The sequence below is a fragment of the Dasypus novemcinctus genome, chromosome 3 (genome assembly GCF_030445035.2).
Source record: "Dasypus novemcinctus isolate mDasNov1 chromosome 3, mDasNov1.1.hap2, whole genome shotgun sequence".
Classification (NCBI taxonomy): domain Eukaryota; kingdom Metazoa; phylum Chordata; class Mammalia; order Cingulata; family Dasypodidae; genus Dasypus; species Dasypus novemcinctus.
Window position 1 is genome coordinate 113,724,833 of NC_080675.1, and position 23,029 is coordinate 113,747,861.

A 23,029-nucleotide genomic window follows, 5' to 3' on the forward strand; every position below is an offset into this window, starting at 1 on the left:
GGAAAAATACAACTAATGTAACTTATAGGTTAACAGTAATATTGTAATATTTTTGTGGCATTAGCAAAGCTATATCAATGCTAAGGGACAACAATGGAGGGTATAAGGAGGTACGTGATCTTTTCTTTTGGAATAATGAAAATGTTTTAAAATGGGCTGAGGTAATGACAGCTCCACTCTGATAAAACTGAAAGCCACTGAGTGTATTTTTTTTTTTTTAGGATTTTTTATTTATTTCTCCCCCCCGCCCCCCCCCCCCCGCCCCCCAGTTGTCTGCTGCTCTCTGTGTCCACTCGCTGTGAGATCCTCTATAACCGCTTCTATCCTTATCAGCGGCACCGGGAATCTGTGTTTCTTTTTGTTGTGTCATCTTGCTGCATCAGCTCTCCGTGTGTGCGGCATCACAGCTGGACAGGCTGCACTTTCTTCACACAGGGCAGCTCTCCTTATGGGGTGCACTCCTTGCGCATGGGGCTCCCCTACACGGGGAACACCCCTGCATGGCACGGCACTCCTTTGCGCCAGAGGACCATATAATACAGTGAACCCCCATGGTGGATGATGGTCTGTGGTTAACTGTACAAATATGATAGTGTTCTCTCATGAACTAACAAATATACAATACAAATACATGGTGTTAATAATAGGATGGTTTGTGGTTCCACAAATACACCAGCTATAATTTATGGACTATAGATAGCAGTATTATGATGACAATGTTCCTTCATCATTTGTAACAAATGTGTCACAACAATGTAAGATGGTAGTATAGAGGACAATGTATGGGAATCCTGTTTGGTATGCATGATTGTTCCATAAACTTACAACTTCTCTTATAACAATTAAAAATAAAATAAAATTTTAAAATAAAAATATTAAGTCCAAATAGACACACATATAAAGAAAGAAAGAAAACAGCCTCAGGATCCCTGAGGCTTGATCTAAAGTGATGGATGAGTGTCCACTCTGATTACTGGTCTTGGAAGATTAATGGTATCTCACTGCTAGGCTGGCATACAGCAGCCCCAGGTAGATAATTCCTGATGAAAGAAGAATATGCCAACATGCCTCAGCTGAGGGCCTCAGCAGCCAGGTGTCAGGGCAAGAACCCCAGAGAACAGCACCTACGGAGGGGCTTCCCCTGGCCATGGCACTGTCTCCTCTAAGATAAAAGACAATACTCAGGACCCTCCTTCAGTCTGCATTGACCTCCCTTCTTTTTGAAGTCATGGACACCAATCCTTCTCTAGCTTTGGTGCACATTAGAATCTTCTAGGGAGCATGTTTTAAAAAGCCAAGGCCCAAGCTCCACCGCCAAACCACTGAAACAAAATCAAGTGGAATGGGGTCAGAGAAGGTCTATTTTTTAAAAGCTCCCAGTGATTCCTAAAAATTCCCAAGTTTGAGAATGACTGGTCCACATGATAAACTCCACCCCAGATTCTGTATTAGAGTATATTTTTGTGGATTTTAAGTCTCTTCTCTCCAGCTAGGCATATTGAGGAAATGAATAGAATATTGCTTTATACAGTGGACTCCTCAATTTTTTTTTATGAAAACAAAAGTAATACAACATCGCTTCCACTTCATTCTGTGTGTTAGAAACAAATCTCAAAATCCATCACATATTCAAGGGAAGAATAAGTCGATTCTGCCTTTTGATGGATGGAATGACAGAATTTGTGAATGTGGAAAAATGAGCATCCAGAAATAAATACTGTCAAGGACTTTGCCAGTTACAGCCCCTTTCACCATTGTTATTGGAAAGAATGAATCTGGTTTATGGGAAGTTGCTTCAAAAACATGGAACTTCCACCATGTTAAGGGAAACCCAATTTATAAATTTAGAGGTTACCTGTTGGTTCCTGATAAGGATTTAGCTCAATCATATCTCCTTCCTCTCCCTCCCAATGTAGTTACATCACAATTTTTGGTTAAATCAGTATTCGGTGTTTACGTTTTTCACATGCTCAAGGGTGTCAGATACTTTATACATTTCCACTCTTTTTTGTTAGAGACTTCCCTCTCAGAGCTCTCCATTCTCTTTCTCTCTTCTAGACAGTATCTCTCTAGCCTCCCTGTACAGCTCACATCCTAGGTCTTATACTTGCTATCACCTTAGGACTTACCTTTGCTAAGAAAGGATCCTTCCTTTCTTGGATCTCAGGTTCTTCTCTTTTGTAGTTTATTCCCTTGTGGGTTTATTTTGTTTTCTTTTGTTTGTTGGTTTGTTTTGAAGCATCTTTTGGTAGTTTCCTAAGAAATTGTGATTGAAAAGGTACACTTTTTCTGTCCTTGCAGATATGAAAACATCTTTTTTTCTATCTTCATCCTTGGTTGATAATTTGGCTAGCTAGATTGCAGATTATTTCCTCTCAGAATTTGAAGGCATTTCTCCATTTTATTCTGTGCTCATGCTCCAGAATCTGATTTCTGTTCCTTTGTATATGATCTTATCTCTCTGAAAGCTTATTTTATAGAGTTTTCTCTGGAAACTTTTAATATCTTCTCTTTATTGCTAATACTCTGAAATTTCTAACGTTCTGAAATTTTGAAAATTTACAGTGTAATGCCTTGACGTAGGTCTTTTTGATTGTCATTGTGCTGGGCATTAGATGTAGACCCTTTCAGTCTTGAGAAGTGTGTCCTTCAGTTCTGGGAAACAGTCTGGTTATTATTCCTTTGATAATTTTCTTCTCCTTTTTCTCTTATACATCTATTTTTATAATTTCTTCCTTTTTTTGTCTATTTTCTGAGCAGTTTTCTCAATTTTATCTTCCATACTTCCATTTCTACTATCATATTTCAAATTTCCAAGAGCTCTTATCCTCTGATTGCTCCTTGTCTATAGTAACTTATACTTTTTTATCCTACTTTTATTTTATGGGTACAGTATCTTTTTCCACCTCCATGAAGTTACTAATAATGTTTTGGGAAACGGACTTTGGCCCAGTGGTTAGGGCGTCCGTCTACCACATGGGAGGTCCGCAGTTCAAGGCCCGGGCCTCCTTGACCCGTGTGGAGCTGGCCCGTGCGCAGTGCTGATGTGCGCAAGGAGTGCCCTGCTACACAGGGGTGTCCCCCGCGTAGGGGAGCCCCACGCGCAAGGAGTGCCCCCGTAAGGAGAGCCGCCCAGCGCGAAGGAGGGAGCAGCCTGCAGAGGAATGGCGCCGCCCACACTTCCCATGCCGCTGACGACAACAGAAGCGGACAAAGAAACAACGCAGCAAAAAGACACAGAAAACAGACAACCGGGGGAGGGGAAGGGAATTAAATAAATAAAAATAAATTAAAAAAAAAAAAAAGAATGCTCTTCTTTAAAAAAAAATGTTTTGATGTTTTCTTTGGTTCCTTGCATTCTCCCTATTTTCTCAGAGGACCTTTTATTATGTTTCTTTATTTGAGTCACTGTCTAAATTTGGAGACTTTCCTCCAATGTCTGGTGATCCTTGACTATCAATTCATATATAATTGTAAGACTCTGCCTGGAAGCTTTGTGTGCCTGGATGAGTTTTATATTCTAGTATTGGATGGGGGTGAGAGGGAAGAGAGAAGGAGTGGAATTCCCCTGGCTGCTAATGTTCTGGAAACAGGGATGAGTGAGGAGGGCAAGGATTCCATATTTTCAGCCTCATGCCTCAACCCTGCCTGTTGCTTCCACCTCCTGAGTCCCTTCTAGGCTTTGCAAGCACATCAGTGCTCTTCTCATTAGTATCTCACTCACAGGGACTCCGGTGAGAGCTTCCCTGGCTTTGCTTAACAGTTACCACCTTTCCCCTGCCGGTGACCTTATAAAATTTTGTTGAAATTACTCATCCAGTGAAATCCCATTTCCCATTTTCTTTGTTCTTATGAATTCATTCCTTTTTTCTTACCTTTACTGTGATTTTAGTGAGACTTTAGAAAAGGAAGGAGATAAGTGCAAGTCATTGACCAGAAGTCCTCCATGTTGTCAGTAATGTTTCTGTTTTCTGTGCCTGGATGGCTCTGTCCATTCTCAATACTTATATACTACTCATTCCTTAAGGTCCCAACCAAATGTTGCCTTCTCTGTGAAGCCTTCCAAGACTCCATATTTCACTGCAGGCATAATTTATTAGCCCTTCTGTGCTCCAGTAGCAGTAGGTTGATACCTTTCACATAGCAATTATTTACCTCAGATCAGAGCAGTTTATTTACATGCCTGCCTCATCAGCGAAATTATGACTTCCTTGGGGACAGAGACTATGCCTTATCCTTGATGTTCTAAGTACCAAGCTCAGTGCTTAGTATCCTATACTCAGCCTGGAAATGTTTATCAAATCAATAATGATCATTATGGTAGATGGCTTAGTTGTCATATTCTATATTTAGGTACCCAAGCCATGCCTCCTCTCTTCTCCTTGGGGTACCATCAGTGCCGCTGGAACTATGAAGATGAGCAGGATGTAAAAGCAGTGGATGCAGGATTTGATGAACATGATATTCCTTATGATGTCATGTGGCTGGACATAGAGCACACCAAGGGCAAGAGGTACTTCACCTGGGACAAGAAAAGATTCCCAAACCCCAAAAGGATGCAAGAGCTGCTCAGAAGCAAAAAACGCAAGGTAAAATAAGCCTGAAACTTTGAGTTACAAAGCATTTTTTAATTTTTTAAACTTTCCTTGGCACATTGGTGGAGGAAAATTATCTGATAAAAAATGACCATGAAAATAGTACCTTCAAATAGAATTATAACTACGATAATAGAGAAAAAGAATAGTGGAAAGTTGGTGATTCCATCTATCTCTTTCTTTGTCACCAGTTCCCCATAAGCCTTCCCGTCCCATCCCCAGTCCCATTTTTTTGTGGCCACTTCATACTAATAAGACAGACCCCCCCTCCCCCCAAAGTTGGTTCTGATGTTGAGATACCACACATACACCAGGAGGGTATGAAAAAGTTTATTACACATGTAATAAGACTTTGGGGAGAGCAGGACTGGCTCCCAGTCTGGTCCAAAAATATTTTGGAGAGCTGAGAAAGGAGACTTGCTCAGTTTTATGGTGGTCAGTGGTTTGGCTGGCATAAGGATACCTCCATGTGGGCCAGGTTTACATCTTTAGAACTTCCAGCTAGCACAAAAGGAAGGAGCACCAGGAGTTTCTTTTCTGTTTGCCCACATTTGGCAGAAGTTATTCTTCAGGAGAGTGGTAGAGTTTGAAAACTTTTGGCAGTCAAACATCAAAAATGAAGAGAGATTTTTTATTACACTGTTTCTCCTGGAGACTTCCCTGATAGATTAAACCTATCAATCTGGTCAAGGGAAGAACTGAAAAAGAAAATGGGGAGGGAGAGAATCCACTGAAAATTCAATATACAAATTTGCTTTCCTGTTCCAAAGTTGTGGTTGTAATAGCAATGATGAAAAGAGGGAGGGAGAGAAGAAAATGAAGAAAGGAGAATAGGGGAGAGGAACTATATGTACCATGAGATCCTATAGTCCCTCTCCCTGAGATTAAAGTTGCCTTTTCAACCCATTGCTTTGATCCCCAGGCCTTTCACGAGTGACAAGAGTCAATCCTTTTAACTTCTAATTTCCCGATGAGTAAACAACTACCATTTATCAAGCACTTACTGTGGCTAGTCAGCATGATAAAACATATGATTCCATTCACTTATCAAACTATGAGGTAGGTCTTGCCACTCCCATTTTTCAGATAAGGAAACTGAGGCTTAGATTTGGTAGTTTTCACAAAGGCACACAGCGAGTAAGTGGCAGGGCAAGAATCTGTGTACTGCTTTGCCTGACTCCAGAACCTATATCCTTATATGAAATTATTTCTTGAGGTCTTCCAGTGTGCAAGATGCTGTGCTGGTGCTGAAGGGAGCGCAGATACGAGCTCCTCAGAGTCTTACAGTGAGTAGGAGAAAGACAAGTATACAGCAACCAAAATACAGGGCAGTAACATAAAAGTCAAAGAAGTATTGGGTGGGGGACCAAGAGAAAGAAGACTGTATCTTGGCAGATTCAAGCAGGGCTTTGTGCCAGAGGTGCATTTTAGATGAGCCCTAAGGATGAATCTCTGATAGGAGGAAATAGTGGGATGGGGAGGGAGAAAGGGAATCCAGCCAGAGCCTAGAGCACCCAAGGCTATTTGGATAGCAGCTCAAGACTAGTTTGACAGGCAAATAAGGGCATGTATATATAGGTGGATAGTGGGAAATCTGACTGCCAAGGTTAGGGTCTTAACACAGGTTGCTTTTGTAAGCATGTAGAGAAATTAAAAATTTTGAGCAATGGAGTATGTAGGATGAATTCAAATAGAGATGGAGAAAGGATGATTAGAAGGCTGTTCTAGCCAAATATAAAGGGGTATTGAGGTCCTATACTTGCTAAAAGTATTGATATTGGAAAGTCAGAGAAATGCTAGAGACAAGGGCCTGTGGATCACAGCTCTTCTCCTACCTCCTTCCTAAATATGCCTGTACCCTTGGGTTTGGTTTTCTGTTTGTTCATTTATTTTTAAAGATTCATTTTTCATTTATTTCTCTTCCTCACCCCCACCCGTCCACCCCCAGTTGTCTGCTTTCTGTGTCCATTTGCTGTGTGTTCTTCTGTACCCTTTTGTATTCTTGTCAGCGGCACCTAGAATCTGTATCTTGTTTTGTTGCGTCATCTTACTGTGTCAGCTCTCCATGTCTGCGGCACCATTCCTGGGCAGGCTGCACTTTTTTTGGAACTGGGCAGCTCTCCTTACAGGGCATATTCCTTGTGCGTGGGGCTCCCCTATGTGGGGGACACCCCTGTGTGGCACGGCACTCTTTGTACGCATCAGCACTGCGTGTGGGCCAGCTCATCACATAGGTCAGGAGGCCCTAGACCTCCCATGTGGTAGTCGGACGCCCTATCCATTGGGCCAAATCTGCTTCCCATGTTTGTTTTTTTAACATGTTATTCTGTTATTCTCTTCGTTTCTTTTTGTTTGTTTGTTTAACTACTCCAGTGTTTATTGAGTTATGAACCATTACTGTAATCTGAGACACTCACCCACTCACTCTGACCTTCCTACCTGCTCCCAGCATGCCAGGGAATAAAAACTCTGGTGTGGGGGAAATGGCACAGGGAGATATGGGAGTTCAGGGAGATGGCAAAAATGGGGGTCAGGAGGGCAGCAGGTGTAAACAAATTTCCACAACACACACATAGGCAAAGACCAGAGGTATCGATCTCTGCCCCATCTAGCAGGCGCAGGAGCATCAGGGAAAGACCAGGCATCCACGACACATTTCGGTCCTTCCCCTCATGAAGCTTCTGCCAAGGGCGGCTGGGCCAAGGATGCTGGACTCTGCCTTCGGGGCCATCTACCCATGAGCCAAGGTGGCTTTGATGGCAGGTACCAGCCTCAGGAACTTGCTCTCCATGTCCACAAAGCCATCGCCTCTCTTCTTGGAGTGAACCAACTTCCCTGCCACCATCACTTCAAAGAACCCAGAGGTCTGGGGGGTCCCCTCGCCACTAATGTCTAGGCAGCCGGGAACTCATCTTCTGACCTCTTCTTGAGCTGAAAATACTTGGGCTTGTAACCTCAAGCGCCACTGTAAACCATTTGGACCGGGAGAGCCACGGCCCTGGATGGCAACATCCACTGCTACCCAGATGCCCATAGCCAAGCTCCATGGCATTCCATGTGGTCTCGGTTTCTTTAATATTTGGTTTTGTGTTAATCTTAGCCTGTAAGAGTCTATGGGACTAGGACCCTGCCCACTTAATCCTTTAATGAATAGCATCAAGCACCCCCAGCACCACATGCAAATAGAAGGGTAATAAATGCCATCTTAAGAACATGTATTAGTTGGGGAGCGATAATTATGAAAGAGCATTGGCCTGCATTGGTTTTTGTTTATTCGGTTTTTGGTTTTTGGTTTTTTGAGGTACCGGGGCTGGTGATTTAACCTGGGACCTAGTATGTGGGAAGCCAGCATTCAACCACTGAGCCACAACAGCTCCCCTGAGTTGGTTTTTTTGTTTGTTTTTTGTTTTGTTTTGTTTTGTTTTGTTTTGTTTTTAGAGGCACCAGAAACCAAACCCAGGACCTCCCATCTGGGAAGCAGGTGCTCAACTGCTTGAGCCGCATCCATCCCTGGCCTGGTTTTAGTATCAATTTAAATTTCCATAAGCACATGAAAGGTTATACAATTCTAAGGATATCTGAAATCTTGAGAACTCATAGTAGTTGTTTTTGAGAATTGGAACCCCCAAACTATTGTGAAAACATAAGTGAACATATGGCCAATATAAAACTGACCAGATAATCCAACCTTTATATATCCTGACAGCTGGTGGTCATCAGTGACCCCCACATCAAGATTGATCCCAACTATGCACTGTATGCTAAGGCCAAAGAGCAGGGCTTCTTTGTGAAGAATCATGAAGGGGGAGATTTTAAAGGAGTATGCTGGCCTGGTAAGATATTACTTTATATATTTATTATTTCTTCTTGTTCTTTCACAATTAATGAAGGTCACATGGCTACTATTCTCGTTCCTTATAGACATCCCTTGCTCCTCTAGCTATGTTTTAAGCTCCTTTATGGAAGGGATTATATTGCCTTTTGTGTGTTTCATAACTCCTGTGTGTACTTTGTATACATTTATCCATCAGTGAACATGAATGAATAAAAAATAAACCTCAGTGGCATACTTTTTCTCTAAGCAAATTGTATTTAAAAAGCAGGAAATGAGAGAAGGGGAGGAGGAGAAAGGGGAAAAAAGGTCCTGCAGTCAGTCTCTCTGCGATTCCTCTACTTTTTTAACTCATAGCTTTGACTTCTCAGTCTTTCATGAGGTTCAGAAAGTGACTTTAGCTGCCTTTACACTACTAAAATTAGTAGTTTAAAGCATTGGTAGAAACTCTACCAAGGACAAAAGGAAAAAGGCATAAGCATGATTTGATTTTAATTTCTAGGTTGCAGTCTGTCATAAATCCATGCACTGGAGAAACCTCATTCACACCTTTTCCCCATTATATCACTTATAAAACATTTCTCCATTCTCTTTAAAAAGAGAGGCTTCACTCCAGGATACTTACCGTCCTTACTTGGAATATCTCAGGCCATTAGTGAAATTAGTGAAGGACAAGCTTCATCCTGACTGTGTTCATTGACATTCCCCTGGTGTTGAATGGTGGTGTCACTGGAGTCCCACGTCCCCTTCACTTCTTCCTACACCCTGCCTCTTTATCAGCTATCTTTTATGTTTCATGTATGGTGGTGTTTTAGTTTGCCAAAGGGCTGCCCATGCAAAGTACCAGGAATGGGTTGGCTTTTATAAAGGGAATTTATTTGGGGTAAAAGCATACAGTTAGAAGGCCTTTAGAAGCCCAAGTCAGGGCACCATAAGAGGTGCTTTCTCACCAAAGTTAGCTACCACATAGCAAAGCAAAATGGCCACCAACCTCTGCCGATGTCTGTCATTCTGCAGCTGTAGGCAAACCTGGCATAGAGCTTGTCTCTTACCCAGCCTCCTCTTAGTCTTAGCTTTCTTCCCGAGTTCACCTGTAAGCTATTAGTATATGGCTCATCTGTCCCTGGGCCTCAGCTCTTTGAGCTTGGGGTGGGGTAGGAGGGTGGGCTTCTCACAGTTCAGCGGTGGGTGAAACTATTGTCCTTTCTCTCGCATGGCCAGATCATGGCAACTTCTTCTATCTGTGTCTGTGTATGTCTCTCTTTGTGACTCCATTTGTAGCAGACCCAGCAAGGAGACAGAGACTCAATCTGAGACAAGCCTCCATGATGTAGTCCAATCAGAAGCCCTAAAATGATCTTTTAAAGAAATGCAATCAAAGGCCTCTCAACCAGATTTTATATAATTAAAGCGTATCACACCTACGGGAATAGATTAGTTTAAAAACATAATCTTTCTCTTTTTGGGATTCATATAATAATCTCAAATTGTCACAGGTGTGCATTGATTAGCCAGCTCTTCTATTGATATTCTTTTTTAAAAAGCAGTTTTATTGAGATATATTACATACCACACGATTATCCAAAGTATATAAGCAGTGGTTTTTGATATAGTCACAATGTTGGGGGGGAGGTTTTGTGTGTGTGTGTTTTTTTTAAGATTTATTTATACCCCCCCCCATTGTCTGCTCTGTGTCCATTCACTGTGTGTTCTTCTGTGTCTGCTTGTATTCTCGACAGCACCAGCAATCTGTGTCTCTTGTTGTGTCATCTTGCTGCATCAGCTCTCTGTGTCAGCTCTCTGTGTGTGCGGTGCCACTCCTGGACAGGCTGTGCTTTTCTTGCTCCAGGTGGCTCAATGCGGGGCGCACTTCTTGCACATGGGGCTCCCCTACATGGGGACACCCCTGCATGGCATGGCACTCCTTGCATGCAGCAGTGCTCTGTGTGGGCCAGCTCACCACATGGGCCAGGAGCCCTGGGTTTGAACCCTGGACCTCCCATATGGTAGGCGGACGCTCTATCAGTTGAGCCACATCCACTTCCCTTCACAATGTTGTACATTCATGACCACAAAAAAATTTTAAAACAATTTCATTACTCCGAAAAGAAAAACTATAAACTCCTCAGCAGCCACCTCTCAACCCCTTTATCCTTCTCCAGCCCTAACATAACCACTAACCTAATTTCATCTTTATAAATTGGTTTATATTTGCATTTTATATAAATGAAATCATAGAATATGTCATACTTTGTGTTTGGTTTATTTCATTTAGCATAATGGGTTTTTTTGGTCTGATATTAGCATCTTATAGTATTAACATACTAATTCATTTTCAAAGAAAACTGTCCCTATATATGCAATTTTACCCATATTCATATTTCAATGAGGTTTTACCATGCTATACAGTCCCATGTTACATTTTTCAGCTTTTCTTTTAGTACTATGCATGATCTTAGATTTTCCCTTTAAATCACTATCATACCTATATTATCGCACATTAAGTTGTGCTTTCACCTTTTCTATTTAATTCCAAAGATTAACACACAAACTTTTTACCATTCTGCACAATGGTAGAAAAACCCTCAGCTTTCCATTCTCTAACCTCATTCTATTTTCTGGTGACCCATATTCAAGTTTATAACTCCATAACATTACACAATATATTTAGTTCATAAAAGTGCAATTATATAGTATTTGTCCTTTTGTGTCTGGCTTGCTTCACTCAATGTACTGTCCTCTAGGTTCATCCATGTCATATGGTTCAAAACTTGTATTTCTTCTTATCGATGCATAATATTCCATCATGTGTGTACATCGCAGTTTATCTATTCGTCAGTTGATGTACATCAACTGGGTTGTTTCCATCTTTTGACCATTGTGAATAATGCCGCTGTGAATATCCGTGTGCAGATGTCTGTTCATGTCGCTGCTCTCCGTTCTCCTGGGCATATACCTAGTAGTGGTATTGCCAGATCACATGGCAAATCTATGTAAAACTTCTTTATAATCCTCCACAGTGGCTCTACCATTCTACATTCCCACCAATAGTGAAGAAGTGTTTCTAACTCTCCCCATTTCTCCAGCACTTGTAGTTTTCTTTCTTTTTAATAGTGGCCATTTTAATAACTGTGAAATAATATCTCATTATAGCTTCAATTTACATTTTCCTAATCACTAGTGATTTTGAACATTTTTTCATGTGTTTTACTTTTTTTTTTTCCAAGGTACCAGGACCAGGTATTGAACCTGGGACTTCCTGTGTGGGAAGCCAGTGCTCAACCACTGAGCCACTTTGGCAACCCTGAGTTAGTTTTTTCGTTTGTTTTTGGCGGGGGGCGGGGGCGGGGGTTGGTGGGGCTTTTTTGGTTGTTTTTTTTTTTTGAGGCACTGGGACCTCCCATGTGGGAAGCTGGCGCTCAACCTCTTGAGCCACACCTGCTCCCCTCATGTGTTTTTCTATTTGTATTTCTTCTTTGGACAAATGTCTATTCAAGTCTTTTGCCCATTTTTAATCGGGTCATTTCTCTTTTCATTGTTGTAGCATCTCTTCATGTATCATGAATATTAGACCCTTATTGGATTATGTCATTTCTAAATATTTTCTCTTATTGAGTTGTTTGCCTTTTCACCCTTTGGCAAAGTCCTTTGAGGTGCAAAAGTGTTTAATTTTGAGGAGGTCCCATTTATCTGTTTTTTCTTGTGTTGCTTCTGTTTTGGGTAGAAGCTCCACGAAACCATACCTACCACAATGTCTTGAAGATGTTTCCTATATTTTCTTCTAGTAATATTATGGTCCTGGCTTTTATATTTAGGTTGTTGATGCATTTTGAGTTGATTCTTATATAGGGAGTCATATAGGGGTTCTCTTTATTTCTTTTGGTTATGGATATCCAGTTTTCCCAGTACCATTTGTTGAAGAGACTGTTTTGTCCTGTTAACATGACTTTGATAGGTTTGTCGAAAACCATTTGGCCATAGATGTGAGGGTTTATTTCTAAAATCTTAATTCTGTTCCACTGATTGATGTGTTTGTTTTTATGCCAATACCATGCTTGTTTGGTTTTCCATTTGCTTGTTTGTTTTTTGTTTTGTTCTTTGTTCTTTGAGCTACTGGGGGCCAGGGATTGAAATGGGACCTCATATGTGGGAAGCTAGCACTCAACCACTGAGCCACATCAGCTCCCCTGAGTTGTTTTTTTTTTTCATTTGTTTTGCTTTTTGTTGTTTGTTTTTGTTTTTGTTTTTCAGGAGGCACCCAGAACCAAACTCAGAACCTCCCATGTAGGAAGCAAGCACTCTATCACTTGAGCCACTTCTGCTCCCTCCCATGCTGTTTTTACAAATGTAGCTTTGTAATATGTTTCTATGACAGGCAGTGAAATTCCTCCCACATCGTTCTTTTTTAGAATGCTTTTGGCTACTTGGGTGCACTTTACCTTCCAAATGAATTTGGTAGTTGCCTTTTCTATTTCTGTAAATTAGGCTGTTGGAATTTTTATTTGTATTTCATTGAATCCATAAATAAGTTTGAGTAAGATTGATGTCTTCACAATATTTAGTCTTCCAATCTGTGAACACAGAATGTCTTTCCATTTGTTTAGGTCTTCATTGATTTCTTTTAATATTGTGTTTTAGTTTTCTGCATATAGGTTCTATACTTCTTTGGTTTTAATTGATTCCTAGGTATTTGAGTCTTTTTGTTGCTATTGTAAATGAATTTGTCCTCTGATTTCCTCCTCAGATTGTTCAATACTAACGTAAAGAAACATTATTGATTTCTGAGTGTTGATCTTGTATACTGCCACACTGCTGAACTCATTTATTATCTCAAGTAGCGTTGTTATAGATATTTCAGAATTTTTAAAATACAGGACCATGTCACCCACAAATACTGAAAGTTTTACTTCCTCTTTTTCTGTTTGGATGCTTTTATTTTGTTTTATTTTATTCTTGTCTAAATGCTCTAGCTAGAACTTTTGGCACAATGTTGAAAAGTAGTGGTGACATTGGGCATCCTTGTCTTGTTTCCAATAGTAAGAAGGAAAACTTTCAACATTTCCCCATTGTGTATGATGTTGGCTGTGGGTTTATCATACATGCCCTTTATCATGTCAAGGAATTTTCCTTCTATTTCATACTTGTGAAGTGTTTTTATCAAGAAAGCATGCTGGATTTTGTCTAATGCTTTTTCAGCATCAGTCAATATGATGTGGTTTTTATTCCCTTCAATTTTAATATGGTGTATTATGTTAATTGATTTTCTTATGTTGAACCACCCTTGCATACCAGGAATAAACCCCTCTTGGTCATGGTGTGTAAGTTTTTTGATATGCTGTTGAATTCTATTTGCAAGTATTTGTTGGAAATTTTTGCATCTGTATTCATTAGAGAGATTGGTCTGTAATTTTCTTTTCTTTTTGTATCTTTATTTGCCTTTGATATTAGGGTGATAAAATGTGTTGGATAATTTTCTCTCCTTCCAGTTTTTTGCAAGAGTTTATCAGGATTGGTGTTAATTCTTCAAAATGCTTGGTAGAATTCACCTATGAAGCCATCTGGTCCTGGACTTTTCTTTGTTGGCAGATTTTTGATGACTGATTAAATCTCTTTAAATGATTGAATTGTTAAATTCTTGTATTTCTTGTAGCAGAAGGGTAGGTTGTGCATTTCTCGTAGGTTTTCTAGTTTGTTGGCATACAGATTTTCATAATATCCCTTTTATTTCCGTGGGGTCAGTTGTAACTCCCCCCCTTTCATTTCTAATTTTATTTTTTGCAGCCTCTCCCTTTTTTTCTTTGATAATCTAGGTAAGGATTTAGTTTTTGGCTTTGTTGATTTTCTCTCTTGTTTTTTTTTTTGTGTGTGTGTTTTTTTTGTTCTCAGTTTATTTCTGCTCTAATCTTTATTATTTCTTTCCTTCTGCTTGCTTTGGGAATGGTTTGATGTTCTGTTTATAGTTTTCCTAGTTGTTCAGTTATATCTTTGATTTTAGCTCTTTCTTCTTATTTAATATAGGTGATTAAGGCTATTAAATTTCCCTCTAGCACCGCCTTCACTGTATCCCGTAAGTTTTGATAAGTTGTGATCTCATTTTCGTTTTTCTCAATATATTCACTGATTTCACTTACAATTTCTTCTTTGACAAACTGCTTATTAGACTGTGTTGTTTAGCCTCCACAAATTTGTGAATTTACCTCTTTCCCTTCAATTATTGATATATAGTTTCATTCCATTATTATCTGAGAAGGTGCTCTGTATAATTTCAGTCTTTTTATATTTCTTGAGACCCACTTTATGACCTAACATTTGATCTATCCTGGAGAAAGATCCATGAGCATTTGAGAAGAATGTATAACCCACTGAGTTCATGTGCAGCGTTCTATATATGTCTGTTAGGTCTAACTTGTTTATCATATTCTTCAAGTTCTGTTTCCTTGTGACCTTCTCTCTGGTTGTTCTATTTAATGATGTGAGTGGTGTGTTCAAGTCTCCAACTCTTATTGTAGAGATGTCTATTTCTCCCTTCATTTTCACCCAAGTTTGCCTCATGTAATTTGGGGCACATGGTTAGGTGCATAGATAGTTATGATTATTATTTCTCCTGGTGGATTGTTCCTTTTATTAATATAAAATTATCTTCAGTATCTCTTATAACTTTTTTGCATTTAAAGTCTGTTTTGTCCAATATTAGTATAGCTACCCCTACTCTTTTTTGGTTACTGTTTGCGTGGATCTTTTTCCAGCCTGTAACTTTCAGCTGGTTTGTATCCCTGTGTCTAAGGCGAGTCTCTCGTAGGCAGCGTATGGATGGTTCATGTTTTGTACCCATTCTCTTAACCTGTATCTTTTGATTGGGAAGTTTAATCCATTTACTTTCAATGACATTACTGTAAATACATTATTTACTTCCACCATTTTATTCTTTGGCTTTCATATACCATATCTTATTTTCATTGATCTTTTTATTCTTTTGGTTATCCTTTTCTGCTATTCTTGTCTTCTATACTCTCCTCCAAGCCTCTCACTCCTGTCTTTTTCTTCAGATTGTAAGGTTCCTTTTAATACTTCCTGTACAGGTGGATTATCTTTTCCAAACTCTTTTAATTTCTCTTTGTTTGTGAATATTTTTAACTCACCTTCATATTTGAAAGGAAATTTTGCTGAATAAAGAATTCTTGGCTGGCAGTTTTTCTCTTTCAGTATCCTAATTGTGCCATACCACTGTCTCCTCATCTCCATGGTTTCCGATGAGAAATCCACACTGTCTTACTGGCCTTCCCTTGTTTGTGATGGTTTGCTACTCCCTTACTTCTCTCAGAATTTTCTCTTTATCTTAGATTTTTGATATTCTTAGTATATGTGTCTTGGAGTAGTAGTTCTATTTGCGTTTATTCTGATTGGCATGTGCTGTGCTTCTTGGACATATAAGTTCTTTTCTTTCATGAGAGTTGGGAAATTTTCAGTCATTATTTCCTCAAATACTCTTCTTTCTCTTCTTAAGTATATTTTTTATTTTCTAGAGATGCTTAGATTACATAAATGTTACATAAAAAATATAGGGGGTTCCCATATGCCCCGTCCCCTTCCCCTCCCACATTTTCCCACATTAAACTACATCCTTCATTAGTGTGGTACATTTGTTACAACTGATGAACACATTTTGGAGCATTGCCACTAAGCATTGTAATTTACACTCTCTCCTGCACAATTTTTTAAGTTATGTCAAATATATAATGGTCTGTATCTGTCATTGCAATGTCATTCAGGACAATTCCCAAGCCCCAAAAATGCTCCCATATTACACCTGTTTTTCCTTCTCCCTCCCCTCAGAACATCCAGTGGCCACTGCCTCCACATCAATGATATAAGTGCTTCCATTGCTAGAATCACAATAAGTCTATAGTAGAATACCAGTAAGTCTATTCTAGTCCATTTTTTATCCCCCAGTCCTGAGGATTCTGGGATGGTGATGCCCACTCCACCTCTAATTGAGAAGGGGCTTAGAATCCATGGGGCAGATGGATGGTACTGTCTTGCTTGCAGTTGCAGACCCTCACTTTTCCTTGGTTTGGTCATTGTCCATCATCATCTTGTTCTTTGTCCTGGGTGAGTACAATGAACTGGAGAGTAGGTGTTGCAACTCTTTTGAGATTCAGGGCCCAGCTGACACATGGACAGCCCAAAGATTTAAGTCTCTTGGACATATACCTACCAACTCTAATACCAACTATAGGTTCAAATAGAAGGGGCAGAAGAACCATGTGTTGGGAAACCACAACTGAGTCCAACTCTGACACACGGGGTAGCATAAATTCCCAAGCAGGGCCCACTGGCAGGGCACCAAACCCCTGAGCTGTCAGCCCTGCCTATAGTGTGTGGCTGTCTCCAGAGCCCTCAGGTGCCCCACTATTTGGGGTAGTATTTACTTTGGTAGGTAATGAGATCCTGCTGAGATGTGCATTATTAGCATAACCTCTGGAATGACCTTCTGCCTCAGTTTGAAGTCTCTTAGCCATATAAACTCATTTATCTTTACCTTTTCCAACTTTTGGTCAAGGTCTTTTTCCAGTTGCATTGCTAGTTGGTGCTTGGTAGTAATCCCTCAGTGCCAGGGAGCCTCGTTCCCAGGAATCATGTCCCACACTTGGGCAAAGGTAAGGCATTTATATGCTGAGTTCAGCTTAGCGAGAGGCCACATTTCAGCAACAAGGAGGCTCTCAGGAAATAACTCCTAGGCACCTTAAAATACTAGTCTAAGTTTCAATTTCAAAAGTAAAGATTCATAAGTACAGTCATCAATATTAAGGGCCCATCAATGGACCATCCTCCTTTACTAGTCACTGCACCTGTACTCAGGGAAAATACTCTTTCTTTCCCTTTTCCCTTTTCCTTCTGGAACTTCCATGACACATATGTTGTTGCATTTCATGGTATCATACAACTCCCTGAGCCCCTGCTCAATTTTTTTCCATTCATTTCTATCTCTGTTCTTTCTCTCTTCAATTTCAGTTGTTCTGTCTTCAGTATCACTTAGTCTTCTATCATTTTGAGTCTGCTGTTATATGGCTCTAATGTGTTTTTGATCTATCATGTCTTTCATTCCCACAAGCTCTGTTAATCTTCTGTTCAGGTTTTCAAATTCTTCTTTGTGCTTGCTCAGTGTCTTCTTGATGTCCTTTATCACTTTAGCCATATTGTCTTTCAACTCATTAATTTGGTTTTGGAAACTTGTGTGCTACTTATTGATTAGTTGTCTCAAATCCTCTGTCTCCAGCCTTTGCTGGCAGCCTTTTTTCAGGTAGGAAATAATTCCATTCCCCTCTGCATCCTCAACTGCCAGTCCCAGTCAGTAGAAAGGAAGATTGAGAGGGTTAGATCTCTTTAGTCCCTTGCTGGTTTCCAAGGCAGACAATGGCACAATCCCACCCAACCTGGATGGGCTCATGGAACACAGTGGACCAAATTTGTGGGTCAAAAACTCAGTCAGCCTTAGGCTGTGTTCTTCTCTCTTCCCTTTCCTGTGGAGGTGGATAGTTGGAACTCCCTTTGTAGCTGCTAGCCCCAAAGATGCCCTCAGTTACAGCTGCAACTTTTTTTTTTTTAAGATTTATTTATTTATTTCTCTCCCCTCCCCGCCACCCCAGTTGTCTGTTCTCTGTGTCTATTTGCTGCATCTTCTTTGTCTGCTTCTGTTGTTGTCAGCAGCATGGGAATCTGTGTTTCTTTTTGTTGTGTCTTCTTGTTGTGTCACCTCTCTGTGTGGGCGGCGCCATTCCTGGGCAGGCTGCACTTTCTTTCGCACTGGGCAGCTCTCCTTATGGGGCGCACTCCTTGCGCGTGGGGCTCCCCTACACGGGGGACACCCCTGTGTGGCATGGCACTCCTTTGCACACATCAGCACTGCGCATGGGCCAGCTGCACACGGGTCAAGGAGGCTCGGGGTTTGAACCGCGGACCTCCCATGTGGTAGATGGATGCCCTAACCACTGGGCCAAGTCCGCTTCCCTAGCTGCAGCTTTTAACTCACTGTTTTCCCATCACAATTCTTTTCCTTTGCCCTTCTCTCTTCTGGGTAGTGTCCGTCTTTCCTGTGGTGTCCTAAACCCTAGAAGATTTTTTTTTCCAGGCCATTTTTGCCTGTCCTCTAGCTATTTTTCTGGGAGAGGAGAGAGTCTCATGTCTTTCTAGTCTGCCATCTTCCCAGAAGTCCCCCTATAGTCTCCTTCATCAAAATTTCTCCAAAGTGGACCAGTTTGCCTCTTGTCAAAGAGAACACCAAATTAAGCCTCGGAGTCAGATACTCTTTTTTGAAACATATCTTGCTATGAGGGCCACTGCTCCTAACAAGCTGTCTATTGTTCTGCCTCTATAGGTCTCTCCTCTTACCTGGATTTCACCAACCGCAAGGTCAGAGAGTGGTATTCAGGTCTTTTTGCCTTCCCTGTTTATCAGGTTTGTTTACTTTTGCTCTTTTTACTTGAATCAAGGAAATTAGAGGAAGAAAATGATTGAATAGAACTACTTTGCTTCATTGAGTAGCTCTTGATAAATAATGCTTAGATGTAAAGACAAAGATGGTATACACATTTCAGACTTTGGTGGTGCAAGAAGATGTGCTGTGTGTATTACCAAATGCACAAAAGCTGTGCTTTTGACAGCTATTGAAATAGACTCTTTTCTCTTGAAGATTTTTTTTTTTCCTCTTCCCTCCCCCTTCCCACCCCCCTAAGTTGTCTGCTTTCTGTGTCCATTCACTGTGTGTTCTTCTGTGTCTGCTTATATTCTTGTCAGTGGCTCGGGGAATCTGCCTCTCCTTCTGTTGTGTCATCTTGCTGGGTCAGCTCTCCATGTGTGTGGCACCAGTCCTGGGCAGGCTACACTCCTTTCGCACTGGGCTGCTCTCCTTATAGGGCACACTCCCTGCGTGTGGGGCTCCCCTACATGAAGGACACCCCTGCATGGCACAGCACTCCCTACACGCATAAGCACTGTGCATGGCCCAGCTCACCACACAGATCAGGAGGCCCTGGGTTTGAACCCTGGACCTCCCATATGGTAGGTGGACTCTCTATCTGTTCAGCCAAATCTTCTTCCCATAATAAACTCTTATGATATATCAAAGTACCTTACAACAGATATTTATTATATTTTCAAATTATTTTATCAATTTTATATAAATTAATATTTAAAAACTTATTTAAAGATGATGGCACAACATGAAAATATCTTACAAAGTATAATGTGTCAAAAAAATTAAAGTATCTTAATAAACCAATTATTAAAATATTACAAGAACCACAGAGAAAATTGCAGAGGCCATATCTGGAGAACTGTTTTCAACCAAACACAATGATGATGATGATGACCATGATGATGCCACTGCCACCTAGTACTGTTTGTGCACTTATGTGCTACGCACTTAATGTACATTATACCATTTCATTTACAATCATCCTCTGAACTTAGAACTATAAATAACTCTAACTCACTGATGAGGAAACTGAAACATTGAAAAGTTTAAAACTCTACCATGGTCTCCCATCTAGTAAGCATTAGGCCTAAAATTTGAACTCAGGTGTGTTTGTCTGCCAAATCCAGCTGTTAACCCCAGTTAAGAGCCTAGAGCCTAGCTCTAGTTTGTGAGCATCATAAATTAGGATATCAATAAACAACTCAGAGCAGGGATAGACAACCCTTGGACCTAATCCAGTCATGCCCTTTCATTTACTTATTTCCCATGGCTGCTTTCACACTCTAGTGGCAGAGTTGAGTAGTTGGAAAAAAAAAGTCCTTATTACTGACAAAGTCAAATATTTACTGTATGGCCCTTTTCAGAAAAAGGTTGCCAAACCCTACCTTAGAGGGTATTAATGATGGGCAATCAAGGTAGTTAAATAAGGAAAACGGACTTGACCCAGTGGTTAGGGCGTCTGTCTACCACATGGGAGGTCCACGGTTCAAACCCCGGGCCTCCTTGACCCATGTGGAGCTGGCCCATGCGCAGTGCTGATGCGCGCAAGGAGTGCCCTGCCATGCAGGGTGTCCCCCGCGCAGGGGAGCCCCACGCGCAAGGAGTGCGCCCGTGAGGAGAGCCTCCCAGCGTGAAAGAAAATGCAGCCTGCCCAGGAATGGCACCGCCCACACTTCCCGTGCCGTTGACGACAACAGAAGTGGACAAAGAAACAAGACGCAGCAAATAGACACAGAGAACAGACAACGGGGTGGGGGGGGATTAAATAAATAAATAAATCTTTAAAAATAAAAAAAGGTAGTTAAATAATTGGACACCATATAGCCATGTACATAGACGTATACATGTTTAAAATAGTTTGCAGGTAAAAAGTAAAAAAAAGAATGTAAGCCACCCTAGGCAATTTGAAAAACTATTGTGTGGGCAAGAGAACATATATGTTCTGTGGTATCCCAGAAGGCAAACTAGGACCTGTGAGGGTATTATATAAGGAGCAGGACTTCTAGAAAATAATGGAATGGGCTACTGAGGGACTCATCATCATTATAGCTATTTAGTCAAATGCTTTTTTTTTCCTCCCCCTCTTCCCCCCCCCCCCCCCCGTTGTCTGCTCTCTCTGTCCACTTGCTGTGTGTTCTCCTGTGACCGTTTCTATCCTTATCAGCAGCACCGGGAATGTGTTTCTTTTTGTTGCATCATCTTGTGTCAGCTCTCTGTGTGTGTGGCGCCATTCTTGGGCAAGCTGCACTTTCTTTCGCTCTTGGCAGCTCTCCTTACAGGGCGCACTCCTCGCACATGGGGCTCCCCTATGTGGAGACACCCCTGCATGGCATGGCACTCCTTGTGTGCATCAGCACTGAGCATGGGCCAGCTCCACATGGGTCAAGGATGCCTGGGATTTGAACCGCGGATCTCCCATGTGGTAGGCAGATGCCCTATCCATTGGGCCAAGTCCGCTTCCCTCAAATGCTGAGAGAACAGAGATTCTTATAAAAGGGGTTGCAACACCATTTTAACTAGATGACTTGACTGTTCTTCCCACTCTAAATTGAACAATTTTATTTTAATATTTAGAATGCAAACTATAAATCATCATGCTAACAAACAGGACCCTTAGCTGTCAAATCTTCCAAAGTGTTAGAGGGGAGAGAATCTTGTCATGTACAGCTATAATTACTTTTAGTTAAAAGTTACAGCAAATAATGGGTGATGAAAAGAATACTTAAAACCTGTCCTGTAGGAGTTCTTTAGGGTAGGTCTCAGAGTGAATTTACTGGGCACTATGTATTCCCAAACAGTACAACACAGCATTATTTCATTTATCAACAAATAATTATTGAGATCTTTCTGCAGGCCAGGTACTCTTCTAGATGTTTAGAATTTAACAGTGAACAAAGTAGATAAAATTCCCTGCCCTGTGGAGCTTATATTCTAGCAGCAGAGAAGAACAGAGGATAGGTAATGAGCATAATAAATAAGTAAATTAAATAGAGTTGAAAAGAAGAATGGGAGCAGCTATCATGTTAACATATCACTTGTGAGTATTATTATGACCAAGACTTACTTACTAGGGATCTACTGATATCCTCTTTATATGGAATGACATGAATGAGCCCTCCGTCTTTAGAGGACCAGAGCAAACCATGCAGAAGAATGCCATTCATCATGGCAACTGGGAGCACAGAGAACTTCACAACATCTATGGTTTTTACCAGGTAAGAAGTAATAGTTAAAAAGAAGTCACCTAGACCTACTATGTAACCTGCTTTTTGGGCTGAAAGTTAATTGCTTTGTAATAGCCATACTATACTGTTCATTTCTCCTTGTGTATCTTTCCCAATAACTACAATGACTCTTATCAGGTTGTAGCCAATACAAGACTTTTTTTAAATATATATTTGTATTAGAGAAGTTGTGAACTTACAAAACAATCATGCACTTGTGTGAAATTCCCATACAACACCCCACCGTCAACATACTACATTGTTGTGGAACATTTCTTACAGTTATAAGATAATATCATCAGACTATTACCATCAATGATGGCCCACAGCACAGTACAAGACTTTTTAAAAATTATATTTCCCTTTGCTTATTTTCCCTCCAGATGAACTTGGAACTAATAATAAGACAGAAACTTCAGCCTTGGTAGGAGCCATTAGTAAGCGGCACTGGATACTACCTGAAAACTTGTATTGAAGTAGGCAATGTATAAATACGAAAACAAAGGCAATTAAAAAATGTTTCTCAATTCCATACTGATGTGTTTGCAATACATCAAGTCTTACATTCACATGAGGGGAACAAGATTAAGAACATAATCTGCAAATTCAATACATATACTTTTTTTTTTTTCTCTCCCCTTCCCCCACCCCCGCCCCACTTGTTTGTTCTCTGTGTCCATTTGCTCGCGTGTTCTTTTTGTCTGCTTCTGTTGTTGTCAGCAGGACAGGAATCTGTGTTTCTTTTTGTTGCATCATCTTCCTGCGTCAACTCTCCGTGTGTGTGGCTCCATTCCTGGACAAGCTGCACTTTCTTTTGTACTGGGTGGCTCTCCTTATGGGGTGCACTCCTTGCACGTGGGGCTCCCCTATGCGAGGGGCACCCCTACGTGGCACGGCACTCCTT

General features: G+C 40.8%; 1 protein-coding gene across 6 annotated transcripts in view; it reads left to right on the forward strand.

The window, feature by feature from the left end:
* GANC (glucosidase alpha, neutral C) overlaps nucleotides 1–23,029 on the forward strand; it is a 99,548-nt gene that overhangs the window by 42,962 nt on the left and 33,557 nt on the right. For 4 of the 6 annotated variants that reach the window (XM_058294005.1, XM_058294006.1, XM_058294007.2 and 1 more), the window contains 4 exons: nucleotides 4,354–4,589; nucleotides 8,302–8,428; nucleotides 18,803–18,882; nucleotides 21,973–22,116. In XM_058294005.1, the coding sequence (XP_058149988.1) occupies nucleotides 4,354–4,589; nucleotides 8,302–8,428; nucleotides 18,803–18,882; nucleotides 21,973–22,116 (587 nt within the window). Of the gene's footprint in view, nucleotides 1–4,353; nucleotides 4,590–8,301; nucleotides 8,429–18,802; nucleotides 18,883–19,221; nucleotides 19,486–21,972; nucleotides 22,117–23,029 lie in introns of all 6 variants that reach the window. The other 2 variants (XM_058294003.2, XM_058294004.2) reach the window with 1 other exon arrangement.